This window comes from Pagrus major, chromosome 16 (genome assembly GCF_040436345.1).
Source record: "Pagrus major chromosome 16, Pma_NU_1.0".
NCBI classification, from domain to species: Eukaryota; Metazoa; Chordata; class Actinopteri; order Spariformes; family Sparidae; genus Pagrus; species Pagrus major.
The window spans coordinates 15,750,945-15,777,942 of record NC_133230.1 but is presented as its reverse complement, the minus strand read 5'-3'; the positions used below and the strand labels follow the sequence as shown (position 1 = coordinate 15,777,942).

Below are 26,998 nucleotides of genomic sequence, written 5' to 3'. Positions count from 1 at the left end.
CAGTTTCAAATGAGATGAAAAACAGGGAAATTAGTTTATCTTAGAAGGGATATGAGATGTGTTATGTCCAGAAAGTTTGTGTTAATTATTATAACTGTCCCTGATTATAGAAATGACAATTTTTTTTGTATATGCCTGTTTGATCTCTGTCTTTTCCTGCTGTTTATGAAACTGAAACTGTTAATTTTCATGTTCTGAATGACACCCTCCTTCTCTTCCAGTAGATGTCAGTCTTGTGCCTTGAAGGAATAAATTCACACCACTTCTCTGGTCTCAGCTGACTGTGATTCTCAGGACTGTGAGATTTTAACATCAGGTAACGGATAAGGTGTAAGCCTTGTCCTTTTTTCTTATCATGTTTGAATTCGATTTGATACGCATGTTTCATCATGCCTTCAAAATGAATCCTAAAAGTGAATCACTGTTGTTCCATAAATATTATCTCCACAGATTGTGTTTGCTTTGCCCACAAGAGTTATCAGATGTGAGTCTTTCAGAGTTAATATTGTGGCACAGTGACGAGGTCCCAGCTTGGATGAAGGGCCTCTTCATTCAAGTATATACGCACTTCATGGCTTAATGCCCTGGTACAATCCATCCAGATCCCTTTTCATTCTCTTATCCTACAAGTCACATGGGGTCACATGGGTGAAGGCAGTCATATGATTTCATTATGAATACATAGGTCGCACGATCTGTCAGGCACACGTACAGTCCACACAGTCTTGTTCATACATGCTACTGTACATTACCTGTTGCTGGACTCCCTTACTATCTTCACACTGATAGTAACTGAACTGGTTTAGCATCCTGTACTCTTTAATTTCCCCTTTAAGTAGCTTTCAGCATCACATTATTCTTTAAAAGCAGTTTATGTTGACTTTAATGTTCAAACCCTGGGTTTTATGGCTGCATCATTTCATTGAGAGGAAATGTTCTGCATCATTCATCCTGACATATTCAGTATGTATGGAAAGGTTTTGGTTCTCATCTAGAATTTGAAATAGAGCAATGTTCGAATGTTTGTGGGTTTGAACAATGTTTGACTGCCCAGCATGATGAGATTGCATGACTGTCTACAAGCGAGACCAGGATAAACCCGAGGAGTTGTGGGTGATTTAATGGGATAGAAAAGAAGTGGAAAAATATGTTTAACATTAAACTTGAAAACTTTTTACTTACCTTTTACTTTTTCAGGCCAAATACTCAAAAATATGACAGATGTTTGTTTTTAAGAGGTCACTGATAGAATGTGACAGAAAACTATTGACAGCCATTTTCCTCTGACATCACAGTCAAGGTGAGCTTGAAGGCTTGGATAAGGTTATGCTGCTGTGTTACAGGTTGCAGGTCATTTAGCCTTAATGTAGGGAATCTGACAAATTGTTACTATTTTACTGCTAACTGGTCGATCAGCAACTAAAAAGATGATGGATAGTGAAAACATGAAGGGACATTGAGCCATGTTTCAGAGTAAAACAATATATTAGCTAATGTTAGCATTCAACTACCTCCTAGCTAACGTTAGCGTTTGATTTCATTCAGTGCATTTCCCTTCCAGGCTCAAATAAATGTGTCCAAGATGTGCATTGACATTTTAGAAAGAATTTAAGCCTTCGCTAGTTTATCACATAACACTATCAAACAGTAATGTTAGCAAGGAAGTAGTTTAATGCTAGTGATAACTGCCCTTAGCTAACGGGTTATCAAATATGTTGTTTTACCTTGGAATATGGCCCAATGTCCCTCCAAATTTTCACTATCCATTGTCTTGAAATGATAAAGATTTGTCCGCCTACATTTAGACAACTTGAAACCTGGAACAAAGCAGAACATTTGAGCTTCCCACCCTGAGTGTGATTGTGAGTGTTTCCTGAGGAAAATGCCCGAAGATGGTCTATTGGCAAGTATCCTGATTAATGATTAGTGCTTTGATTTATTCCTCAGTGCCATTCCAAATAGGGATTTGCTGCTTTTCTCTGTTTTTATATTATTATTAATTGAAAATGTCTTGGAGTCGGACTGACAAAACCAGCAGTTTAAAGACATCCCCATTGGCTAATGGAAACTGTAATGAGCATTTTCGACATTTTCTGACATTTTTGAGAGAAATCGATGGATATTTGATAAAATAATCAACAGGTTGATGATGAGGAGCATTATTTTCATCATGTAGCCGAAGCCTATTGGTGTAATTGGATGTCAAATTGGAAGTTATAGATCATGTCTGAGATGACTTCAATTTGTTATGGAGACTATGAAGAAACAGAGTGCACATGGACAAACTTGGGGTGGAAATGGATGTGGCATGGTTCGCAAAGACTGAGCGGCCATTATTAACCCTATGGTGGAAAAGCAACAGTGATGAAAGCTTCTTTAACTAAACTGTATCTACCTAAACCTGCTCACAGGTTTCACTTTGTCTTTACGCCCTCCTCTAGCAGAATCTGTTCGTCAGCTGACTCCTGTGACTCATCATTTCCTCTAATTGCCCTGTTTTGATTGGTCCAGATGGCCCTGATACGAACGCTGGAACTGGGTGCTTCCCAGTCCTAAAACCGCAGCATTCCTTCAGCCAATCGAGCGATGCAATGCTCCATGACATCACTGCCTGAGGAATGAACTGGCATAACAGTTGTGTGTGGAAAGTGACCCGGCTAACAATGAACGACTGGGTGGTTTAGACTATGAGGCTAACAACAGTCAGTCGAAGGGGTCATGTAGACAGAATCAGGCATCTCATATATTTGGATATGCGTGTGTGTGTGTGTGTGTGTGTGTGTGTGTGTGTGTGTGTGTGTGTGTGTGTGTGTGTGTGTGTGTGTGTGTGTGCAACAGCAGGGAACTTTCCGTCCTCTCCAGAGTGTTAAAGTGCTGTGGTTTTGATGAGCCCTGACACAAGAGTTTCACTGAGGACTTGAAAACATACTTTATGCCTGTGAGACATAACACCACAAAATTAACGAGTGAAGTTGTGTAATAAGTACATACTTGGTCACACAGGATTGTTTTCACTCTCCAACCTCTCTCTAACCAAGAGCGTTTGCCCAAAAACTTAACTTTGAGGTACTTGCACTTTATTTACGCTATTTTTTTTCTTTTAGAGGCACATATTGCACTTACTACACTACATGTATCTAACAGCTGTCTTTACAAGTTGATTTACAGATTAGATTTTGCTTAAATTAGAAGAGTGTATTAATTATGATGCTGGTTCGGGAGGGACCGAGCAGGGAGTATAGCCGCTGCTCAGAACCAGACCTTCTGGAGGAATAAACAACCAGAGTCACATCAGATTCTTCTCTGATCCCGAGCCGTGTAGGAGGGAGGAGAGCTCAGAGATTACAATTTAATTTTTGTAATTAAGAAGCGGATTCATCTTCACTCCCGTTCATCAACCTGACTGCAGCAGCGATCCGTGAAGGTGACCTTCATTTTTAGGTGTTCATGTACTGAAGGGGAAATGTTCTTCACTTCATGAACATAATGTTACGGAGAGGAGAGGGGAAAAAGAAAAAAGAGAACCAGAGTCTCTAGTGAGTGCTGAGTTTAGTGATAGTTGACCTGAATTCAATGTACAGTAATCTGGCTGTTTAGGGAGAATAAACACTTGTGGATGTAATGGGAAGAAACACAAATGATCCTGCAGTCAACCTCCATTTAAACAACATACACCACATCATTAAACAACCACCATTGCGGATGAAAAGCCATCAGGCGTGACTCAGGCACATATGTTCATGACAAGGTAATGTTTTATTTTTGGCACCCTTTTTATCTTGTTCGCCGACTTCCTTCTCATGAAATGCACCGTTACCTTGAGTAAACTTGGATTTCTCTGGGTTTGAACATTATTGGAAACACTTGGGATTATGTAAGTACACAACTCCACAACAAAGGTAGACACTTTTATGCAGAATTCTTACATACTGTATCTTTACCAGTCTTATATTAAAATATAAAGCATGCTAATATTCAGAACAAATGCTCTTTATTTTAGACTTTAGTCTTTTACTAAAAATTGAGTTCTTTTACATTTTGGTATTGTTAGGCTACTTGTACTTGAGAACTTCCTCCCCTGCTGATGCAAACACACACTCACACACACACACACACACACACACACACTTACCCACAGAGGTTATTGAGAACATTGGAGGAGGCCCAGTCCTCGGTCTGCTTGCTCAGCACAGTGTGTATAAACTGGGAAGCACTTCAGTCGAGTGCTTGTCTGCGCACAGTTTCAAAACCTGGAAAAACCATCACGGCCTGTGAACCATAGCAGTGCTCTCCTCAGGAAGTGCCAGAGAGACCCCAAAGGTCCATTTTTCACAGCAAGGTGAAGTCCGCCTCAGACTGAACTGTGTAGTTGAGTAAAAGCCATACTTCTCTCTGGTCCTTTCAAGCCTTTCGAGTCTTCTTGTTTATTTTGTCTGCATCGTTTATGTTGAAAAATGGGTTTCGAGAGGGAACAGCTTTGGATCTGCCTGCACTGCCGGAGGAAGCCAGTAAACACTTTGTACCTGGGTGCAAAGCCAGAGCAAATGGGTGGGGGAATTTTTATTGAGCTCATTCTGTAAGTAGCTACAGCTGGAAAAAAAAGGGGGCATATGAAGTATAACCTCTCCTGATGCTATGAAATAATTTTCTTATGACCGCCACTCATTTTCCTCTCCACTCCCTGTTTCCCTCTCGGCTTTGCCAAAACGTCTCTCAAAGCTGATTTAATAAAATATGAATTGTCTTTTGGAGTTTTTAAACTAACTGACAGCATATTGTAGTGAGCTATGATGACATAGAGCACACAGAGGACAAGGTACTGGAAAGATGGAGGTGGAAAGGGTGTGGAATAATCTGGAGAGTTTGAATAGTTGACAATGATGTAAAGTGATATGCAGACAGGGGAATGGGAGGTGCAGGGAGGAGGCTACAAAAGAAAATCATATAAAACAGTTTATTAACATCTTGACAAAACGATTTAGATGTTGCGATACAGCTTTTTGAAAAGGAATGTGTGTGACATTTCTGTGTATATGATACATACAGAGTGAGTTCAGCTTTGGTGTGATAAAAGCGTACATTCATGTATACCGAAGCCTTTTCTACACAGTGCACTGTTTGAGTAAGATCTGACCAACATCTGACTGGCTGGGAGGAAGAGAACAAGGCGAGTAAATGTAAACCATACATGAGGCACAAAACAGGAGTATTGTGTGACAATCTTGAAAAAATGTCCTCATTCCTTCACGTAAACTCGGGTGCAGACAACATCCCCAGCAGTCATCGTCTGAAAGAAAACAGCAACAGGACAGAGTTTTAACCACTTTCTCATAAGGCACTAACGTCTCCATTTATCATATAATTTACTTTTATTGACTAGCAATAAGCCATGATTAAGGACTTTTTTGAGTTAGTTTGCTCTTTAATTCATCAGAAACAACCTCCAACTTGAAAATATATATATTTTTATGATTTAGTTTTTATCATTTGTAGAGGTTTTCCTAAAGAGTAATAAAGAAAAAGCTATGCTATACTGGACTCTTGCCATGTATGATTTATATAAAGCATTAGTGAGTTAGTACTCTAAAGATCAAGACAGTCATCTTAGTTTTACATCTTTTTTTAATCTGATACTCTCTCTATAAAGTCGTGCATTGGTGCTTCAGACAAAATAGTTACCAGTATCAGTTCTCCATCGTTGGTCAGCTCTCGTGTCCACGACGTCTTCGGCCCATCGCCTTTCTGTAGGGTCTGTTCACAGCTGATCTTTGTGTCTGTTTCCCATTTTGGAATACTCTGCAGGGATTCATAAAAGAAAAATATTTATAACTGACACTATCTAAGTGCTTTATATTCTGTAAAGTTATGGCAAAGTTTGTGGGTTTCATCATAACTGGAGCTCAATGTCAAACATTTTTTATTGCCTGTCAGAATCCATGTCCATCACCGCTCCCTCAGCATGAAGAGGTGAAGGACAGATCCCATGTTTTATCACCAGGACCGACTCTGGAGCTCCACTGAAATTATTTCCACATGTCTCTCTACCCTGCAGAGCTCTGTTATGCTGTCCTTGGCTAAATGCTGGTATGCATGTACTGACATTATACAGGAATGTTACATGGGAAGTTAAGAAATGTGTACCGTGCAGGGCCGTCCATCCACTGTGGCCTCATTGAAGGACTGACCCACGGTGAAAGAGACATGGGTCGTACGGACGCTGGTGGATGTCTTGATGGACAGAGTCTCTCCCTGCTGGGTAATTTCCACGGCCGGGCTGGAAGCCGCCGTCACAGCAATCTTTCTCAGGAACATATTCACACCTGTTGACAGACAAACAGAACTAGTATCATAAGAAGTTTTAATCTGATTTCGTTCCCTGCAGTCATTGGTTTGAGTTCATTCAGTGTAATTGTGATTTTGCTTTAGATAATATTTCAGCACCTTTCGTTCTCAACATCATAACATTGCTGCTATGTGGCAATTTAGCTGTGAGCAGGGATTTTTTGGAAACTTTTTCCTTATGCTTGGAGCTTTGTGAAACTAGGCCTATGTCATCCGATATCTGGGAGTCAAAAGCCAAACAGCAGCTTTCACAACACAAGTAATAACCAAACTCGCGTCCTTCTTTTCACAGTGTCCTTGTTTGCGTATTATTTGTCTCTTCGGTCTGATATCACTTTAACGACACTGCTGATGCATTGCCACACAATAACATATCTTTGAATTATCGTACGCATCAGAAAATGGTTGCCTGTAATGAGAAGCATACGTGATTTACATTTAATGGGTTACAGCATGCAAAACCACTGGTATGGTTTTTAAACCACTAATTACTGTGACATTGTTAAAAATATATGTCACCCTAACAATTAAAATAAAAACTCTACTGAAGCTGATATGATGGTTGTTAACCTCCATAGTTAAAGACTCATCCCATATAAAATGTGAATGATCATTTTTTCACAGCTGAGCTGCAAAAAAAGTTTGTTTAGTTTGATGTCGTAAATAAATGGACATAGAATATGATGCCTTTGTAAAAGCCAAAAAAGGAACAATGAGTTTGTTGAACTAATAAACTTTACTGCTCTTTCTGTGGAGGTGAGAAGATAACTATCCTTTAATTAGTGATGAAACATAGAGACAGCTGTTGAGTATGTGATTAATGTATGCATGGATAATAGTATGTCCCTGGTACCTCTCCACTACACAGGAGCAAGAAGAAGAAGAAGAAAAAGAAGAAGACTGAAAGGGATGCAGATTTTAAATCTCTTTGTGGTCATTTTGTTTCTCTTTGTGGCCATTTTGTGTCTTTGTGATTGTTTTACATGTCTTTGTGGCCATTTGTGTCTCTTTGTGGTTGCTCTAGAGCGGTTTTACATCACTTTGTAGCTATCTTGCATCTCTTTTGGTTGTTTTGCGTCATTTTGTAGTCATTTGCTTGACATTCTAAGAGGAAATGTTAAGAGTCACTTCAAACAATGGCTCAGGCCCATGGGCCTCTGCCTGGTAGGTCCATTCTAAAATTCATCCACGGAGTGATGCAGCAAGAGAAATATAACAGGATTTTCCACAGAGATGTATAACCTGTAGGAGAACTGGACTGATGTGCAAAGTAGAGGTGAGATGAAAGAATGAATTCCTTATATCAACATTTATGCGGTGGGGCGGTACAGACGTGATGCCGTGTTTAACTGATGTAAAACAAATGTAAACCACCTTATGTGAGATGGACTGGCGTCAGAAAGCTCAAGGCTACAAATCTGATTCAGTTCAGACCATATTTGCTCATGGAGTGGTACTAATACACACACACACACACACACAGAGAGAGAGAGAGAGAGAGAGAGTGAGAGAGAGAGAGAGGAGAGAGAGAGAGAGAGAGAGAGTGAGAGAGAGAGAGAGAGCTCTAGATTGGGTCGAAGAGGCCCAGGGAAGTGAAGGAAAGTCAGTCTGAGAGCCGGCTGGCTGCTGGGGCCCATGTCAAGGCTTAGTTCCGTTTACACTGACTCTAATTACAACCGCATGAGGAGGACCCTGCTTCAGATGAGTCTAATCTAACATTCCTCCACAGGCTATTTGTCTTCAGATTTTTAATGGATGCCACTGGCTGGCCCAGGCCTGACCTCTCTCTGTCTCTCCTGCTTTCTCTTATAACTGGTCCAACTGAGTCCATATAGCCTCATATAGCTTAACAAGCCCAGTATTCCCAGGAACATGGTGTAACCTGGCAGGAGCAAACCAGAGAGAGCCACTTCAAACCACTTTGGTTCTCCAGCTGACCTCTAAGCCGAGTGGATTTCCAGTTGATAATGCCACTGACAACATGATTGACAGGTCTTTGTGCGGGAGATGCTTCCCTTTCCCTTTCTTTCTCTTTTTTTGCATTTTAACAATAGAGGTGAATGGTTGATGATAAACCAGATTAACAATAGAGCTCGACGATAATCGACTTTTGCTGTTGACTCCAATACTGACATCAGGAAGTAAAAGATTCCAGTATCGATATATCGGCCGATATACAGTGCTCCAGGCTGCAACCTTTTTTGGAGGCAGTGCGACAAAATTTTGTAACTAGGAGCACGAGTGCAACTTGCCAATAAGCCGCTCCTTGATTTTGTTTTTTAAAATCAGCATCAACACTGTGGTTTAAACTTTTGTCATCAATTTATCATTTTTATAATATCTGATTTTAGGAGCCCAAAAATCCCAGTGACTTTACCTTAAAGCATTACTTTACTATGTGACTTTTTCCTTTAAAACTAAAGAGAACATTTTTGGTTTCTGTAAACTGTAAAGGGTTTATCAGTAGTATGGTTAAGACGGGAAAGAAAATATGAATCCTTTGCATTGCATGACGATTTAAGTGATTCCTAAATTTCATACTGGTGCTCCTAAAATTCTCAGGAGGGAGCACCAGTGCTGCTTGTGGAAAAAAAGTTAGTCTGGAGCCCTGATATACACACTTGCAGGCAATGATTCCTTAAATGTATTCATCACAACACTTGATCTGATGAAGATAGCTATGTAATGGAGGCAGGATATTCTTAAAAAATTAGAAACTTTATTGTCTAAAAGTGACATCAGTGCACTGAAACAGTACATTTAATGAATATAAATGATCAGAGACATCTTTTTCTGAATTGTAATCTCTACAAAGAAAGTTTTCATACTGTTACCAATAATATCCGCTCTAATTAACAATACCCTGCTTGACTCTAAACTGGCACTTCAGTTTGAATAGCTTTTGCATGTAAAGTTTTACAATTAAGAGTGAAAAAACGGATGCAACCATGTCTTCTGTGACTTTTTTTTTTTTTTTAGCACGGATACACAGCTTTATTGCACGTTTCTTATGTAAGCCAATTTAAAAAATGAATATGTATTACATGCCCGAAATTATTCCCTCACTCACCCAGCGTTTTCAAAAGATCCTCGAAATTTTCCGAAGACTTCATTTTCCATTTTCCTGAGAAATCTGTGACTTTCTTCTCCATTTTGATGCAAGCAGTCGCGGAGATGTTTTCTGCAGATTAGAAGCCGACTGTAACTGCGGGCTCTCCGGTCTGTCCCTCTTCTGTTAACCCGGTTTGTGAAGCCCGTCTCCTCTGCCCGCATCAGCGCCTCCATTGATTGGCTGACAGCTCGCCTGGATCTGATGCTGGTCCAGCCAATACAGAGGCTGGTGGCAGGGAGGGACTTTCCCCCCCTGATTCTAACTAACTGTGGCCTCCACCTCTGTCAGCATGGTGAAAGATTTGGATACGAGCTGGAAAATGCACTTCCAGTAAGAGCTTTGATGTTGATGAGCTGCCCGCTCGGATATTGAAGTAAAGTGTTAATTGTTTTTTCAAAGTTGGTCTCATGTTAGTCCAAAGAAGAAGTCCAGAAAAATAAGCGATAGCTAAATAAGTAACCAATGAAATGAAGCTATGTGAGACTTTTTATTCCTCAAATAAATCCAACCTGAAGCTATGTGTTAAAGGAAAGGTTCACCCAGAAATAAAAAAATTATATTATCTACTCGCTCACTGGTGGAAAGTCAGGTGAGCTTTCCTGGAGCTTCACAGCAAAACAGAGCTGCAGCATTCTCCTAAACAACTGAAGTAGATGGGGACTCGTTTCAAAAAAGAAAAACAACAACATAAAATGGCTCCAGACAGCTCGTCTGATTAATCAAAGCCTCCATAAACCCAGAGATCAACAACGTTATTTACTCCCTCAACGTGTGCTAGAGCTCATGCTTTTCGCTTAGCAGCTACAGGGAAGATTTCGTCTTTAGAGGGGCTGTGTGTAATAATTTGCAGGAATTTACATGTATTAATCATTTTTTCATTGGCCATATGTGAGCAGACTGTAGCATGAAAAATGAGACTTTCCCTGTCTCTCTCAGTTGTCTATTCAAGCTTGAGGACAATTTGTTTAAGTTGTTGAATGTGGCGTCCGCAGCATTGGGGGTGTTGCACCAGACCGTCGGAGCTGAGCTGAAATGCAAAGTGTTCGATTTACCAGTCCATCTATGTTCCAGCTGTGTGACCAAAAGTACGAGATCGCGGATACAAGCGGCCGAAACGAGTTCCCTCCCAAGGGTGGCTGGGCTCAGCCTTAGAGATAGGGTGAGGAGCTCGGACATCTGGAGGGAGCTCGCAGTAGAGCTCCTTTGCGTTGAAAGGAGCCAGTTGAGGTTGTTCGGGCATCTGATCAGGATGCCTCCTGGGTGCCCCCCCTTTAGAGGTTTTCCGGGCTCGTTTAACTGGGAGAAGACCCCGGGGTAGACCCAGAACTCAATGGGAAGATAACATATCTCATCTGGCCTGGGAACACCTCAGGATCTCCCAGGAGGAGCTGGAAAGCATTGCTGGGGAGAGGGACGTCTGGAACACCCAACTGAGCCTGCTGCCACTGCGACCAAACCTCGGATGAGCGGATGAAAATAGTTAGATGGATGGATGGATTCTGGCGACAGTCAAAAGGATGTGACTTTAGCTAACGTTAGTATAGAAATGGAGTCCACTAACTTAAATAAACGATCGGTTTCAAGCACAACACAGAAGTTCTACTGAGCCCCTTTAAAAAGGTTGTAAGGACTTAGATTACACCAGACAAGCTGTATGGAGCCATTTTAAAACAAGTCCCCATCTACTTCAGTTGCTTAGGAGAATGTTGCAACGCTGTTTTGCTGTGAAGCTGTTTTGTGGACTACAAAACATCACCCGACTTCCCATCAACATGAGGGCGAGTAGATAATTAACCACATTTTCATTTTTGGTTGAACTTATCCTTTAAGTTCTGAGATCTGGAATGTGAAATCAGATATCAGGGTTAATGTTTGTAGCTCCAGAGGGGTTGGCGTAAAGCTGGTAATGAAAGAGCAAAAGATAAGATATACAGCTGGAGGCACCCATCCGGGAAGGTGCCGTCAGTATTTTCACACTTCAGATAAAAAGTAAGACAAAGGAGATATCAGTCTAGTTTATTTATTATGATCTCACAGCACATACGTTGAGGATATCAGTTTCATTTCCTGACTTGTGTTGCCATCTCATCCTGTCTTTATCTGAACTGGACAGTGGTGGGTTACATGTCTTTAGGGCTGTATGTTATTTTGTAAACAAACAAAGGCCTCCTCAGTGAGGTTAACATCAGCTGCTAACGCTGAGAGCCTTCTATTCTGACATACCGCAATCATTTATATAGGTTAATGTTATTATTTATAAGATAAATTAAACAATACTGTATATTGTAGCTTCAATAACATGTGGTGGTGTAAAAAAACTCCTGCATATTGTCTAACTTGCAAAAAAACATTTATTTGTGATGGTTTGGTTCTAGACCTTCATCAGGCTAATAGCTTGTTGTAAATGAGATCTTAAATAGGGAGTGAAATATGAAGACATAACTTACAATTTCCTGTATGAAAGTAAATATCCCATATCAAACATGGAGCTAGAGAAGCAAAATACTAAACGCAGCAACAAGCACAAATGTACACCAACGTCGTCTCATAAATCAGCAAATTCATATAAAGTGGGTGCTTAAAGTCCCCAAGGCCAAACTGCAATTATAGACAAGAACAGTGAGATCATCAATAAATAAATATGAAGCTTCATAACAAATACAAGCTCTCACAAAATAGATAAACATCAGTGTACTGTATACATATAACAAGTAACAATAATCTAATTTTCCTCCACTTTATTAAGTCTAAATCCATTTATAGGGACCAAAACAGCAGCTACTGATGCTGTTTTTCCACTGTCCTCATCTATAATTGCAGTTTAGCCCTGGAGACTTTCAGCATCTACCTTATTTGAATTTACTGACAATGTGGGGAACTTTTATGCTTGTTACTGTGTATAGTATTTTGCTCTGTAGCTCCATGTATGATTTGGGATATTTACTTTCATATAGGAAATTGACATTTGCTATTTATGTCTTTACATTTCATGTAAGCAGAAATATATGTTGCAATGGCTTCTCATTGTAAAAACACAATTTGCCTGATGAAGGTCTCGTACTGAGACGTCAAAAATAAATGTAGTTTTGCAAGTAAGAGTTCACTTACAGCACTTTTTGGGTATTCAAGGACTATGATATATGATAAAAAATGGGAAAAAATAATAAAGAATTAGTATGATATGAGGTGTTCTCTAACAATATATATATATATGTATATATATTATTCTCCCCTGAATATGTGTGTAGATACACAGCAATGCAGTGAGTTAAACACACTTTCAAAATGTCAATGATAGAGGTTACAAGTCAGAAGTCAACAAGAGTTAGAATAAAGGTATAATATAAGAAATCATGTTTGCATGTACCTAGTATAGACAGGCAAGTGTAGCATCAGCTAGTATCACCAGTAAAAGATCAACCATAAATCACCATATGAAGTATAACACAGTCATTGCTCAGTTACCCTGAAAACAACGCTACTGAAAGCAAAGGAGCAAAGGCAAAAATCAAAATTAATACAAAAAAAAAAAAAAAACTTTTTAGAAAAAAACCCTGAAGTACCATCAGGGCGATTTGATCTGATAACAGCACCCTAAGCAGAATAAAACTCTCAGTTCAAACTTAATTTTCTTTAAGGTTTTAGACTCTCTTTCTGTTCTTTCTTTGTCCCACTCTACACAAACACTGCCAAGAATATTTCACCAGGGCTGGATCAGAAGGGACGCCTCTGGAAACATGATGCAGTGCATTCACCCAACAAAATGAGTCACGATGTTATCTGTGTGGGCTGTCTCAGCATTCCTCCTTGTGGCAACATGCAGCCACTGTACCCTATAGAGTTACAGCAACATGGGAATTTACCTCATCAGGTATTTTATTCAGAGAAAGGACATATAAAAGCACTTTTGAATGCAAATTAGAGTCACCAACTGGGCCAGCATTCACCGCTGGCTGACCTCAGACTGAGACACACAGAGGACAACAGCAGCTCAGGGATGGGAAGGAGAGGAGGAGAATGGCCTTGATGAAAGGATAACACTGGACACCGCTGTCACTGTTGCTATGACAATGGATGTAGTTTCATAAATCTGTGATTAGCCTGAAAGCTATCTCCCTTTATATAGACTATAATTGCTGTTTGGTTCCACGTTCTCTAGGGACATGGATGTTTTCTCTCTGTGTATCCACTTATTCATATTCATGTTCATGTTTCATTTAATGTTTTCTATCATAAATCATCATGATGATTGGGTAGCTTCGAAGTAAAAAATAATATAAATGTAACAACAAATACGTGTGAGGAAATCGTCCCCCTAACTAAAAAGGAACAAATGTAAAGTTTACTCCATTAAATGAGAAAAAGTCATTTACTCGAAAGGTTGAGTAAAGCGTCCCCTAGCGTTCATATATAGGTTCTGTTGTACCCGGAACGCTGTATCGTTACGTGTTTCCAGCCGGTTGATATTAGAGCGAGCACTGGTCTCATCATGTCAAGGCACCTTCGCTTCATCGCGCGGACCGTGATGGTCCAAGGCAGCGACATTGATGCGGCGTACAAGACTTTAAACCGGTAAAACTCCTATTTTAAGAGACAATATCAGGTCAAATTTGCTGTTTTCCCAGGAAACGATAAGCTAACGTTAGCTTAGTCAACGTTAGCCTTCCGCTCAATGTCACAGAGCTGCGGCTGCGCAGTAGCGTCACCGCTTACACGCAGCAGCTAACGTCAATGTCGATGTTTTGATGGTTTTAAGGGCTTTGTTAGATACATATAGAGTTAGATAGAATAATGTAAACATTACATTAATATGGTTTAAAGTCTGTCTGGACCGAATCACAGTTTATAACCGTGTTACCACTTTTGTTTGCGTTTCTGCTAACAGCATTTGTTGTATAATCAAACACGGAGAAACTCCACACATTTACAATATTAAGGAGGTAATAATACAAACTCAGAAATACAACACTGTTTGAAGCTAGAAAGGTGGCAGGGTTTTTAATTCAGTTTATTCAGTCATGAAAACAAAGAGAGTTTGTTTATGTCATAATGTTAGTTGTTTTTTGTTTTTTTAAAACAAAATAGGGAAAAAAAACAACTGCTACTAGAAGTAGCCACCCTATCCTTAACCCAAACTTTAATCCTTGGCTTTGATTGTAATGTCTTGTAAAGAAAATCTGTAAACCTTCATATCCTTAAGGGATTTTAATCTTTTGAAGTGTGCAAAAACCTAATTGGCTCTTTAAGCGTTAATAGATGTAAGAAAAAAAAATGCACGTTTCCTCAGGTTATGTGAAGATTTAACTTGGACTGGATGTGTGATTGTTAAAATGTCTTGCTGATTGGACAGGGAAATGTCCATTATCAATATGATTGATCAGTCCATCGCAAAAATCCCCTCTGGTGGTATGTAAGACTCTAGAATCTATGGCTGGAGTTTGCTACATTTTCTATCCGTTAATTAAGGGAAAATGTCTCTGATGTTTAAATATATAAATGATTTACCCTGTCAAGAATCCAGAAATTGAAAAGGGCCGCCCCATTGTCACTAGTATTGCTATTTCCATTTTGCCTGTTGGACAAAGTGTCTCAAATACAACCTAAGTCCCAGTTACTCACACATTTTCTCTACATACTCCAGGGTCTTGACCCAGGAAGGCGTTATTGATACAGTGAAGCGCAAGCGCTACTACGAGAAGCCCTGCCGAGAGCGCCAGCGGAAGAACTTTGAGAACTGCAGGCGGATCTACCACATGGAAATGGGTAGAAAGCTCACCTTCATCTCCAGGACGAACAGAGATGATCCCTGGGTCGGCTGCTAGTGAAATGGATTGTGATGAAAAGGAACGTTAACAATGGACTGGTTGAGTCGGGGCCAGCAAAATGGAAGAAGCTAAGACCAACACAATGTCACTGTCGCATCTAAACAGTAAAAGGAAGAAAACATCTGTAGACACACTTTTATTGTCAAGTCAACTATGGACACTTTCTTTTTGCTTGTACTTGGATGGAAAGTCTTGGTTGTATTGAACAGGTTAATGAATTTTGGTTGATGACATTTTGTGTTTTGAATTTTCCCACCAAATCTTACTAATGAAGAAGCTAATAAATTGTGACATTTTCTGAAAAATCTTAAGCTGGTGAAAAAGTAGCACAAACTTCTTTTCAAACAACAAAGACAAACTGGCATCGTCTATCCTCAGCTCAGCAGCATCTCTCTGTTAATTAAAGGTCACTACTGCACAGTGTGGTGTTAATGTCCACTTGGCCACCTCCGTAAACTCTCGTTAGTGGGACACATCGGTCTCAAACATCTGTCCAGACCCCCGCGCTTTCGCCACAGGCGGCTTTCCTCTAACACAGGGAAAGGTAAACAGTCGCACCAGGCTCTCTTATCAGAGAGGTGACCCGGTCATGTTGGTGCTCTCTCCTGTGGCTTCAGTCAACGGGTGGGTGACACTGTAAAGACTGAGGGCAGCAATCTGATGGAAAGACAATATTTTATACTTACAGAGACTGACTGCTGTCTTTGATTCCTCTTTTAAAGGGTCAGTTCATTTACTTAAAAGTAACTTTCCAGCAGTTTTCATTGAAACTACTCTCTGACAAAGAAATAGTCAACAAGGACTGTTGACTGTGTTCTGTCAGTTATTCAGAATTAAAGGGATGTTGCTGTTGATTTTTTTAAAATGTATTTCTTTTCCATGCAGTGAACTTCACAGAAAATTTTCCCCTTAATATTGTAGTGGCAAAGGCATTTAATTAAATCATGGGAGAATTAAACAAAAAAAATCTGAATGGCTACATATTTAAGAACCGAACAAGTTGTCATAGGATAAGTTCACCCAAAAATAAAAATTCAGTCATTATCTTTTCACCCTCATGCTTATGGAAAGTCAGGCGAAGTTTTGTAGTCCACAAAACATTTCTGGATCTTCACAGCAAAACGGCATTGCAGCATTCTCCTAAACAAGTGAAGTAGAAGGGGACTTGTTTTAAAATGTGATAAAAACAACTGAAGAAAAACATAAAATGGCTTCCTACAGCTCGTCCAGTGTAATCCAAGTCTCCAGAAGCCCAGAAATCTGAAGTTGATTTGAAAATACTTTATTTACGTCCTTTTTTTAAGCAGAGATTTTCACTGTAGCTGCTAAGCTAAAAGTGTTATTGTACACCTCGTCTGAAGTGGATGTACTGTATGTGCTTGACCCACGTCAAAGGTCTAAATAATGTCTTTTCAAATCAGTTTGGGCTTCTTGTGGCTTCCAGAGACTTGGATTACAAATGAATCAGTTTGCTTTTTTTGTTTTTTGGCTTGCTTTTTTACGTTTTACTTTTTTGGGGGGTGAATTTACCCTTTTAAAATTATAGTGTGCTCTTGGCAACGTCTATGGAGGAAATGAAAAGTCCAAATAGAAAATTGAAAGAGGTGAAATTAAAAAGATTATTGTTATACTACAGCACAAGGAATAATCAGTAAAAAGCACATTTAAAATGTAAAACAATAAATTGAAAATGTGACAGTGCCATACACTGCAAAAAATACAAATCTTACCTCGATATTCGTGTAATTTCTAGTCAAAATATCTTGTGACACAACCACCTAACAAGTTACATTTCAGTGAGATATAGGGACTTGTTTTTAGACATCACATCTTATTTCAACAAATTTAATCAAGCTTATTTTCACTTGTTCCAAAAAACACCTAAGTACAAGTCTGGTTCACTTGCACTGTCTATGTTACTTAAAGTATAGAGGTTCTGAAGTCAGTGTGCCGTAATATGAGTGTGAAATAGTCAATGTTTTTGTTGGCCCCTTTCCAACATGCACACTCAAACACACACACAAACACACACACACACACCGGTGTGTGCTTCTTTATCTCTGACAAATAGATCAGCCACAGGGTGGGCCAATTTCTAACATGTCATCATTTAGATAGCAAAAACCCGGTCTCATGAGGTCAGAGCAGGACGGCAGCTCTCTGTCCTCAAACAAATTCCCTGTACGTATCAAACAACTGTTTGGTTTTCTTCCAAACTTTTTTCTTTACTTACCACTGCAAAAAGTAAAGGGATTTATGTGCCATGCACTCCAGGGATCAATTCTTATCTTAGAAACATGTTTATTGTATTGTAGCTATTATCTGCAACAATATCATAAAGCAAACTTGCCAAGCCACATTTGCTACCTTTAAAATATGTTGGTTAAACGGGCCTTCTGTTGCGTCAGTGTTTACAGTGCTGTGTACAGAGTTATTGATTTTATCCACTACTGTTAGCACGAAGTGTTTCAGCGGATAGTACTGACTGGTGCTGTTTGCCTGGTGACGGTATCTCTGTCACTCTGCCTGCCACCAAGATACCAAGTTGTCCCTGACAAGAATTACACAAACATTCTTCCATCAACAGAACATTGATGACCTTCTGATTTGCACGGGGGCTGGAAATTCAATGTCTGTGGGAGCTCTGTCCGACTTTAATGAAGTACATTTGTGACAGTGGCGATTTATCACTATTGTTTGAACTATAATTAAGTTTCATACCAGTCTACAAAGATGTCTGGCTGTCTGGCTGAGATCCAGAGTGAAACTGACTCTCTCCTCCACACCCAGAATTGTGGCAGCATCTAATTTGTTTCATGTCATTGACAGACTATTCATTGTTCATTCTGCCATACCTCCAATACCTGTTAATTGTTCACCAGTCTAATAAATATTCTCATCATTTCAGGCTAATCAGTTCGCATCCTCCTGCAGGTAACGGCATCCCATCCGTGCATGCGACAAAAGAAGTGATTCACTGCTTAGCATACAGCAATCTCATTATGTAACCATGTAAGACTGTATCCCAAGCTTTCTGTCTCTGGCTCTAATAGGACTATGATGTCATATCTCATAATCTTGTCTCTGTCTTATCTGCATTCACTTCATCATCAACAATAAGAAAGTAAAGCTGCTAGAGCACAAACAAAAAAGCCAAATCCAACACAACACATCCAATTTGGTTCAATTTGCTGCAGGCGCACACACTTTATACACACATGCATTAATTTAAAGAAGCTTTTACACTGTATGCATTTTCTGCTGGGCCCATTGCATTGAAGCATGGCACTTTAAATTACATGACTTATGATCATTTGGGAAAATGTGGAGTATAAGAATAGCCATATTTTAAACAGGCTTGCCATACATGGTACAGATAAATGTTGATATTTCTGACCAACAACTTTTGTACTTTGTTGACAAACGTAGGTGTGGTACCCATTCATCTTTTATGCTCATTGCTCAATCTTTTTTGCATTTTAGCCAATATTATAGCCAGTGATGGAATGTAACTAAGTACATTTACTCAAGCACTGTGCTTAAGTAGCGTTTTGAGGTATTTATTTTCATATTCTTGTACTTTATACTCCACTCCACCATATTTTGGAGGCAAATATTGTATTTTTAATACATTTATGTGATGGCTTTAGTTAGTAGTTAGTTTGATTGCAGGCTGCTTCAGAGCCAAGGAAGTTATGTTTTTGCCTGTGTGGCAGAGGTATGCGCTCTACTGACTGCCATTCTAGTTTTATATGCAATCAGATAAAAACATAAACAAAACACTGATTCCAATACTTTGATACTTCCAGTCCATTCGTTGCCAGAAAGTAACTTTTTATACTTAAGTACATTTAATATCTGATACTAGATAGTTCAAGTTTCAAGTTTACTTTGATGTCAATTTCTCCACATGTACCAGACAGAGGAATCGAAAAGACGTTTCTTCACTATCCCACGGTGAAAGAAATAAAGTGTACAAGCACAACAGATAAAGACAGACATTTCCCAATACTGAAGTAAACAATAAATTGCACAACAGATAAAGACATTTACTAACATTAAAATAAACAATAAAAATCTAAGAATCTACTATGTATGTGTAAGAAAATAGCAGCAAAAAATGAAATAATAATAATAATAATAGAGGGGTTTAATATAGAAATAACAGCGTTGTGTCCTGTACTAACATTATTTTGTATATAAGTGTGTATTAATTTGAACCAGATCAGTCTTAGATCTAAGATTTGATCAGATCTAAAGTCTTAAAGTGGGCTATCTGATATTAAATGAACTTAGGTATCAAAAGTACAAGTAAAAGTAAATTATACATACACGTAAATACATTTATTTTAGAATATACTGTATAATATGTGTTGGCTGCTTACCCGCCTGGTTGATTATCAGATTAGATATTCAGCATTTTTTGGATATTTGGTAAAATCAATTTAAGATTGTGCTACATTGGCTCTGATACAGCAGGTAAACTGCAAAGTAACGTGTAATATATACATGTGGTTGAGTAAAAAGTACAAATTTTGGAGTGGAATTATAAATGAGCAGAAAATGTAAATACTCAAGTACAGTACTTGAGTAAATGTACTTAGTGACGCTCCATCGCTGGTGGTCATAAATCAGCCAACTTTACATAAACACAAACAAAAGCAGAAAAACAAACAAAAGACAAACTCATGCTGAATAAATAGAGGGCTTAAGTAAAGAGATCCCAGCGTTGTGTCCTGTACTAACCGCGTTATTTTTTTTTATATAAGTGTGTATTAATTTGAACCAGATCAGATGTAACCTCATGTCAGCTGCGCGTGCGGTTCATCTCGTTCCCGACTCCTCCAGCCACACCACCCGCACGTGCTCCCGCTGCAGGTGAGGAGGGATCTACGCATTTACCAGCCAACCAGCGCCGCGGACGCTCCTCATTGGTCGAGCCCCTGAGCGAATGAGAAGCGTTCCAACATTTCCTCAGCCAATCGCGGCGCCGTACATACTCCGCACGTGTAGCGCCCGCTGCGCTCTGTGGGCACATTTCAAACAGGTTGGACGGTAAACGAAACACGAGCAGGGACAGACGAGGCAGGGTGGGACTGAGCAAGAAGTAAGAGGCGGTGCCGATGTTTGTACACATCCATACTCTCACAGAGAGACGTTAGCGCGGTCGCTTCTACAAGACTTCATATTATTCAACGTGTTTACGAAGCCCGACGTGTTATCGACGTTGCTCTTTTTTGTTTTATCCTCGTTTTGAATCCACATCTGCTTCGTCTTGACGGTAAGTGTTCACTGACTGCTTGTCTTTGTGTTGTTTTTTTGGGAAAGTTGGTTGTTTTTCAGACTCTACGCATAAATTGTTTTTACTGTAAACAGATTAAGTAACCACTTTCGGTCGTAACTTTGAACGTACATTTCCTCCGTAGTTGACTTCAAGCATCTCTACGGGAGTAAACGCAGTTTATATGCGTGTTCACTGTTTTTCCCACAACTAAGCTAGCTAACAGTTTGGGAAATATCTGCCCTTAATGCGTTTGTAACATGTGGACGTGGCTGTGGGAATCGTACCAGTCATAAAATTCGTGCAGAAAACCGGGCTTTCAGGTCAAATCGTAAAGCAGGTGAAAGGTCTGTTGTTGATGTGTACACGCGGTAAGATAATGTACACACATCTGTCCTCAGATGACTTTCCACTGCAGCACAGAGCGCCAGCACACAACACGCACTCTGCTGCACGAGTCACACGGGGGGAGCAGGTCCTTTGTTTGCTTTCTTGTGTGATAATGTTTAATGCTGAACGTCTGCCACGTCCGACCTCATCTCGCATGTATCAGACTCGGGGAAAGACCTCACATAGCCTGGCAACAAGCTCACGCCTCATTTGTGTTGCCTGAGAGTGGCAGGAATGTGTTTGGGTTCCTTCGCTGAATAACGAAGACATTTCTATACACCCTTTACTTTGTTATGTCGATGCAATGTCAGGATTGTGATACTGCATGAGCATAGATAAAACAGGTATTTTTGTAGTGACACAGCTTGTATTTTACTTGTGTTTAAAGCCTACTTAGTAGACATTTTATATAAAAAATAGAATTACTACTATTCTTCTTTGTATCAACAACTTCTAAAAAGCTGAAATACTGAGACATTTCCTCTAGGGGTGAATGATTTGTTTTTATCAGGGCTGGTACCGATTATTAGTAATCCAGGAGACCGATAACCAATAATTGGAACTGATATACATTTAGAGGAAAAAATAAAATTCTTATTCTCAAATTTGAGAAAAATCAGTGATGGTATGTCACCAACGAGGTACTTTGCTTCAGTATTTCCATTTTCCGCTACTTAATAGTTTCACTGCACTTCTACCCTTGCCATCTTGTGCAATTATCCTGTGCAATAATACCATTTTTTTTTTTTTTTTTTTTTTTTTTTTTACATATTTATACTTATATGTTCTTTATCTTATTTAAATCCTTTTTAGTATTTTTAAGTCTACTTGTTTAATGTCCCTTGTACTTATTGTATGTCTGTCTACCTGCGACACATTTTGAAACGTGCAACTGCTGTAGAATGCGACCACGGAACATAATTTTATAGCACAAACAAGCACTTGTACTTGAAGTTCTGTTGGGACATGATAATCTCCCTGTCTCCACAGATGAATGCACTGGGTAGTTCTTCCAAATGGTCCTCTTACGACTCGCTACCGTCCACCTCAAGCTTTCTCCTCAGTGAGAGCGAGCAGACTGAGGATGAAGCAGATGTCTTCTCAGAGGGAGAAGGGGACAGTGGAATAACTAAGCCCATCTCATCTGGAAATTACCTAAAATTTCATTCAGATCAGCCACACTTGAGGTCTAGAAGCAAGCAGTCTGAAGACTGCCCTGTTGAACCCAAGCATCCCCACTCAGCCTCTTCCCTTGGAGCTGCCATGATAGGCTCATCTTCAGCAACACCAGGGGACTTGGTATTCGCTCAGAAAGTGAGCACCCTTACATTGATACCCAAGTCTTTAATTCAGTATTTTTGCATCTGTTGTTGTAATTGTAAAACTAATCTTTATCCTTTTTTCCCACAGTGTGCAGATTTGCGCAGGTTTATCCATCCTTTACTTGGGCTTGTACATGGACTGAAGACTGGGCGATTTGACAAAGGTATGTGGTGGAGCAATATCAAACATGATTGTCGTCTCTTGTCAAGTTATAGTGCATCCATCTCATCCTGTAATGAAACCTGTAAAGTGTCCATTTGCCTTGACATATGTTTGGCATATTTTGAACGTGGCAGGTTTATCCAGTTTCCAGCAAAGTGTTGCCATCGACAGATTGCAGAGGATTCTTGGAATAATTCAGAGGCCTGAAATGGGGTAAGAAATATTATAAATATTGTGACAGTAGTGATAATGGGGATATATTGTGATCCACACCGAGCATTGTCACTAATTCTTGGTCCTTTTTTCTGCAGTGAGAAATACCTCCAAAACCTGCTGCAGATAGAGGTGATGCTCAAAATGTGGTTCCCTCAGCAGGCATTTCAATCTACAGATACACCAAGCCAGACCATCACTCCCAGACAACCACCACACTGGCACCAAAATCAGCTCCACATGCCAGTTAAGGTGAGCGTCATACTTGATTTCCCCTTTATTACATTATAACAGTTTACAAATGTGTATTAAGCCAACTTCAGGCCTGGTGACCCAGAGATGTTAAAATAATTTGATTTTATTCTTCAAACACCATGTTTTTTCCAACAACCATGCATCCATGTGAACTGACCTCCCAGTCTGGACTGCTAACTGAGCTAACCAGCTAATGTCAGCTACATGAGTAGTTAGCAGTTACTTTGGTGATATGCTGCCCCCTATTTGTTTGGAGTATGAACAATGGCCATCTCGTTCATACTCCAAACAAATGGGGGGCAGCATATTCTTATTCTTACATATTGCACCTTTAGCAAACAATGAAATATGTTGTAAACCATTTATTAAGCCATTGTATTTTTTAATTAATGGTTTATAAAGCATTTAATTGATTGTTAACAGTGGAATAACTATTAACTTAAGTTTTATTATATAAATGTACTATTTTGGTTATTATAAAGAGTAACCCAAGAGGGTTAAAGATATTAACTGTAGTTCTCCTTTAAGACCTTGGTTTGTCATGGTTGTTATTTTTGGTTTTACTTTCCCATTCCAGAAGAGAAAACTGAGCTGGTCTGACCCTGAGGACTCTGGCAAAGTCCCAAACAAGCATGAGGAACATCAACATGGAGAAGGCGGGAAATGCCAGGCTGCGACCTCACTTGACAGTGTTTCCATATGTCTGCCTGGATTGCCTAAAAAACTGAGAACTCAAGTGGAAGACACAGTTGAACCAGCTCGGGGCAGCTGCATAGTCGGTTTTAAGTTTACAGACAGCGCTGGCGCTTTAAGCAGGCCGTCATATTTGTGTTACAAGAGAGAAAGTGAGAATCGGAAGCAACCTGAGACTTCTCCATCCTCCCCTGCACAAGACTGCTCAGTGTCCTCAACTGACACCGTTACTACAACTGACTCACCTTAGCTGGCCTTGCTACCACACAGAGGTGCCACAGCATGCCAGCCAGAGTGAAGACAGAGGGCGGACCTGATTATATAAGCATAAAATTGGGCGCGAAGCCCGTCTGTGATGTCTGCGAGGCATGTAAAACCCAGAAGAGGAGGAGGAGGAGAATGCAGAGACACTTGTTAACTCCTCACTGTCCGGTGTGGTTTTTAATTACACCAGGGTTATTGCACTATAATACCACAAATTGTACATTGTAGGAGTGTCCTTGAGGTTTTCTAAGTTAAAATATGTTGGAAATACTTCACATGTGAGGCGTTAAAGCTGTCTTTGCTCTTGTTTTGTATTTTTTCATATCATACCATTGAACACAGTCCTAACAGCACCAGTGTAGGGTGTCATGCTTTTGACCAGACATCACTTTTCTGAAAGTTATGAAACACAGAGGGAAGTTGCTGTTACAATTGAAAGCTGAAACAATTCAGCAGCTGTCCATTAAGTATCTCTTCATGCATAAATGCTCAAAATTTGCTGGTCCAGCGTCTTGAAATGTGATGACTTCTTGCTTCTTCTTTTTTTTTTTTGCCACATATGATCGTAAACTAATCTTTAGGTTTTACCTTGTGCTGCAGCAACTTTGCAAAGGCATTTTTCACTGTTTTCTTACATTTTCTAGACCAAACATGCGACAAATTGAATCAAATTTGTAATGATAATAATTGTTGGTTTGCAGCCCTTGCACCGTAACAAAGGATATTTTAATCATGATGATGATTAAAAATGGCATTCAGGAAGCCTAAAAGATAAGTTAAGGCAAAAATGAAAACATAGTGATTATCTACTCACCCCCCTGCACGTTTTGTTGTGAAGTGCCAGAAATGTTTTGTGGACTATAACAATGTCCTATTTTCCATCGGCATGAGGGTGAGTAGATCATGACAAAATTTCCATTTTTGGCTAAACTTTTCCATTAAAATTGTACACAGCTGATTTTAACATATGGTAGAGCAAAGGGAGTAGCCGCTGCCAAAATGTGCCAAACGAAACCATTTAACATTATCATATCATGCACACATTACTTCACAGTCACTTATTTGTTTTGCACTAAAAACACACAAAACAAAATCTTTGTTTCTATGTAAATAAAAAATAGCAGTAGTTGCACTTATGGTGAAACAGCAAAATGCTTCACAGGAAATACGTCAACCTGACTGATCAAATAGTTATTGGGATAGTTGAGGGACTATTAGACATTTGGCTCAGTTACTCCTTTAACCAACCAGTGAGTGAACTTGTTTTGAAATCTTCCTTAATTCCTTAATTTTAAGCAATTGCTTTTTTTTTTTTTTTTTTACATTTTGGAAAAGATGTAACCGCACTTTGGATGACAATGAGAAAATGTAACAGATTTGTTAACATTCAAAAATTGTGATATTATTTATTAAAGATCTGTTTAAGATACTTGAAAACATCTTGGCAGACCTGTGGAGCCAGCATGTAAAGCCTGTAAAATCAGACTTTACAGGATATTTACAGTTTTATTTGAAATCTTGTCATCTTGGCACTGGATGGAAGTAGTTGTAAGGGATAAAGAGCAAATTTAGTGAATTGCAAGGTTTGCTGTTTGCAGAAAATGCTCCTAACGCAACGTGTCATCATGATGGCAAAGAACAACTTCTTTGTCCCTCTTAAAATGGATTAGTGTCACTCAAAGTGCTTTACTCTTAATTATGTAATAAGGACTATCATGGGGATATGACAGACAAAACTATGTCCGTTCTCGAACACATCATTTTTTTTTATGGCATTTTTACCAACATATTTAAAATCAGATGTCATTCATGTTGAATGGTGTTGCATCTCTGGTGTTTTTTTTCACCAGTCAGCCTTACTTATTTGACATAAAGATAACCGTGTCCTTGCCAGATTAAATAATCAATCACATCATAGTGTATTATTTGACTAACAATGATGAAATCATCATCTCACCACATGTCGTTGCAAACCAAACGTGCTGCTTCGTAGATTTTTCTTCAGCTTCAGCATTAATCATTTTCATCGTTATGTTATTTAAAATGGAAACTGTAAGCACATGGTGGAGAACAATAGTGTAGCAGTATATTTCTTTGTTTCTTATAATGAAATTGTCATTATTTGTGGTTGATTGATAAATGCACATATTTTTATACATTAAATTAATGTTGTGGTTCATCAGAATACAGAATGTGTTCGTTGATTTCTGGAATGAAATACACTGACAGCCCAAGCCCCTCCCTTTGGCCAACTGTTAGGCCTGTTGGATGATTTTTAATTATCTTTTTTTATATAGTTCATAATCAGAGTTTTTATCATTTATTGAATGCAGATTTAATCAATCACTTTATAATATTTTTCCCTCCCTAAATTGATCAGTTCATTGATTTAGCAATACTCTGCATTTTACACCACTACATTTACTTGAAAAGTACATTTACTCAAGTACTTCACTTATACTGAACTGAACTGAACTGAACTGATTCTGAAAAATCAGAAAAATGCAGAATATCAGATTTGATAATGGGTCGACTCATAGTTTACAGTATATATATACATGTTAATATATGTATTATTTACTTGTACTTCTGATAGTTACGTACATTTTATATCAGATACTCAGACTTTTACTCAAGCATTATTTGTATTGGGTGACTTTCACTTTTGACTTTTGGTTACTTTCAACAACAGGTGTAATTACTCTGAAACAGATTTGAAATGCAAAACAAATTATTTATATAAAATTATTTTAAAAAAAGTATTATAATATTATATCATATTTAAATAAATTATGATAATAACTACTGCATAAACTATTTAAAGCTATCTACATTTCTACCTCAGTATTACTTTTGATACTCTTGATACGTTTTGTGTTTTCACCAGGTAAAATTTGTAAAGTTTTATTTGTGTTTGAGTGTTTTAATATTGTTGTATTGCTGATTTTAACATTAAAGGGGCACTATGTAGTTTTGGAGAAGCAATTCAAAGTCAGAATTTTAATATGTCCAATATTAATGAGGTAATAAAACAAACTCAGAAATATTTATCGTTTCCATAACTGAATAAACAAGCTGTTCTCAGAGGAAACACAGAACACTGCTTGAAACTAGAAAGGTGGCGGGGTCCGCCAATTA

The 26,998-nt window shown here is 38.9% G+C and overlaps 3 protein-coding genes across 3 annotated transcripts; 2 read left to right on the top strand and 1 right to left on the bottom strand.

The window, feature by feature from the left end:
- Positions 1-5,209: 5,209 nt before the first annotated feature.
- On the bottom strand, positions 5,210-9,494 carry crabp2b (cellular retinoic acid binding protein 2, b). The gene is made up of 4 exons (XM_073484156.1): positions 9,413-9,494; positions 6,142-6,320; positions 5,680-5,796; positions 5,210-5,287 (listed from the first exon to the last, which is right to left on the bottom strand). The coding sequence occupies exons 1-4, from the start codon at positions 9,492-9,494 to the stop codon at positions 5,237-5,239; spliced, it is 429 nt and encodes a 142-aa protein (XP_073340257.1). The 3' UTR covers positions 5,210-5,236.
- Positions 9,495-13,932: 4,438 nt separating this feature from the next.
- mrps21 (mitochondrial ribosomal protein S21) lies at positions 13,933-15,590 on the top strand. Its single transcript, XM_073483743.1, has 2 exons — positions 13,933-14,026; positions 15,096-15,590. The coding sequence occupies exons 1-2, from the start codon at positions 13,944-13,946 to the stop codon at positions 15,274-15,276; spliced, it is 264 nt and encodes an 87-aa protein (XP_073339844.1). The 5' UTR covers positions 13,933-13,943; the 3' UTR covers positions 15,277-15,590.
- A 4,828-nt stretch (positions 15,591-20,418) lies between these two features.
- Positions 20,419-24,358, top strand: ciarta (circadian associated repressor of transcription a). The gene is made up of 6 exons (XM_073483550.1): positions 20,419-20,560; positions 21,941-22,264; positions 22,361-22,436; positions 22,570-22,648; positions 22,747-22,900; positions 23,481-24,358. The coding sequence occupies exons 2-6, from the start codon at positions 21,941-21,943 to the stop codon at positions 23,844-23,846; spliced, it is 999 nt and encodes a 332-aa protein (XP_073339651.1). The 5' UTR covers positions 20,419-20,560; the 3' UTR covers positions 23,847-24,358.
- The last annotated feature ends 2,640 nt before the right edge of the window (positions 24,359-26,998 follow it).

Excerpts from the sequence above, each read along its gene's own strand:
- crabp2b (XM_073484156.1), bottom strand. The coding sequence starts at position 9,494 with ATGGAGAAGAAAGTCACAGATTTCTCAGGAAAATGGAAAATGAAGTCT. Across the intron at positions 6,321-9,412 it reads GGATCTTTTGAAAACGCTGG|GTGTGAATATGTTCCTGAGA; the intron begins GTGAGTGAGGGA and ends GTCTGTCAACAG. Across the intron at positions 5,288-5,679 it reads ACGATGGAGAACTGATACTG|ACGATGACTGCTGGGGATGT; the intron begins GTAACTATTTTG and ends GTTTTCTTTCAG.
- ciarta (XM_073483550.1), top strand. The coding sequence starts at position 21,941 with ATGAATGCACTGGGTAGTTCTTCCAAATGGTCCTCTTACGACTCGCTA. Across the intron at positions 22,437-22,569 it reads GACTGGGCGATTTGACAAAG|GTTTATCCAGTTTCCAGCAA; the intron begins GTATGTGGTGGA and ends TGAACGTGGCAG. Across the intron at positions 22,901-23,480 it reads AGCTCCACATGCCAGTTAAG|AAGAGAAAACTGAGCTGGTC; the intron begins GTGAGCGTCATA and ends TTCCCATTCCAG.
- mrps21 (XM_073483743.1), top strand. The coding sequence starts at position 13,944 with ATGTCAAGGCACCTTCGCTTCATCGCGCGGACCGTGATGGTCCAAGGC. Across the intron at positions 14,027-15,095 it reads GCGTACAAGACTTTAAACCG|GGTCTTGACCCAGGAAGGCG; the intron begins GTAAAACTCCTA and ends TACATACTCCAG.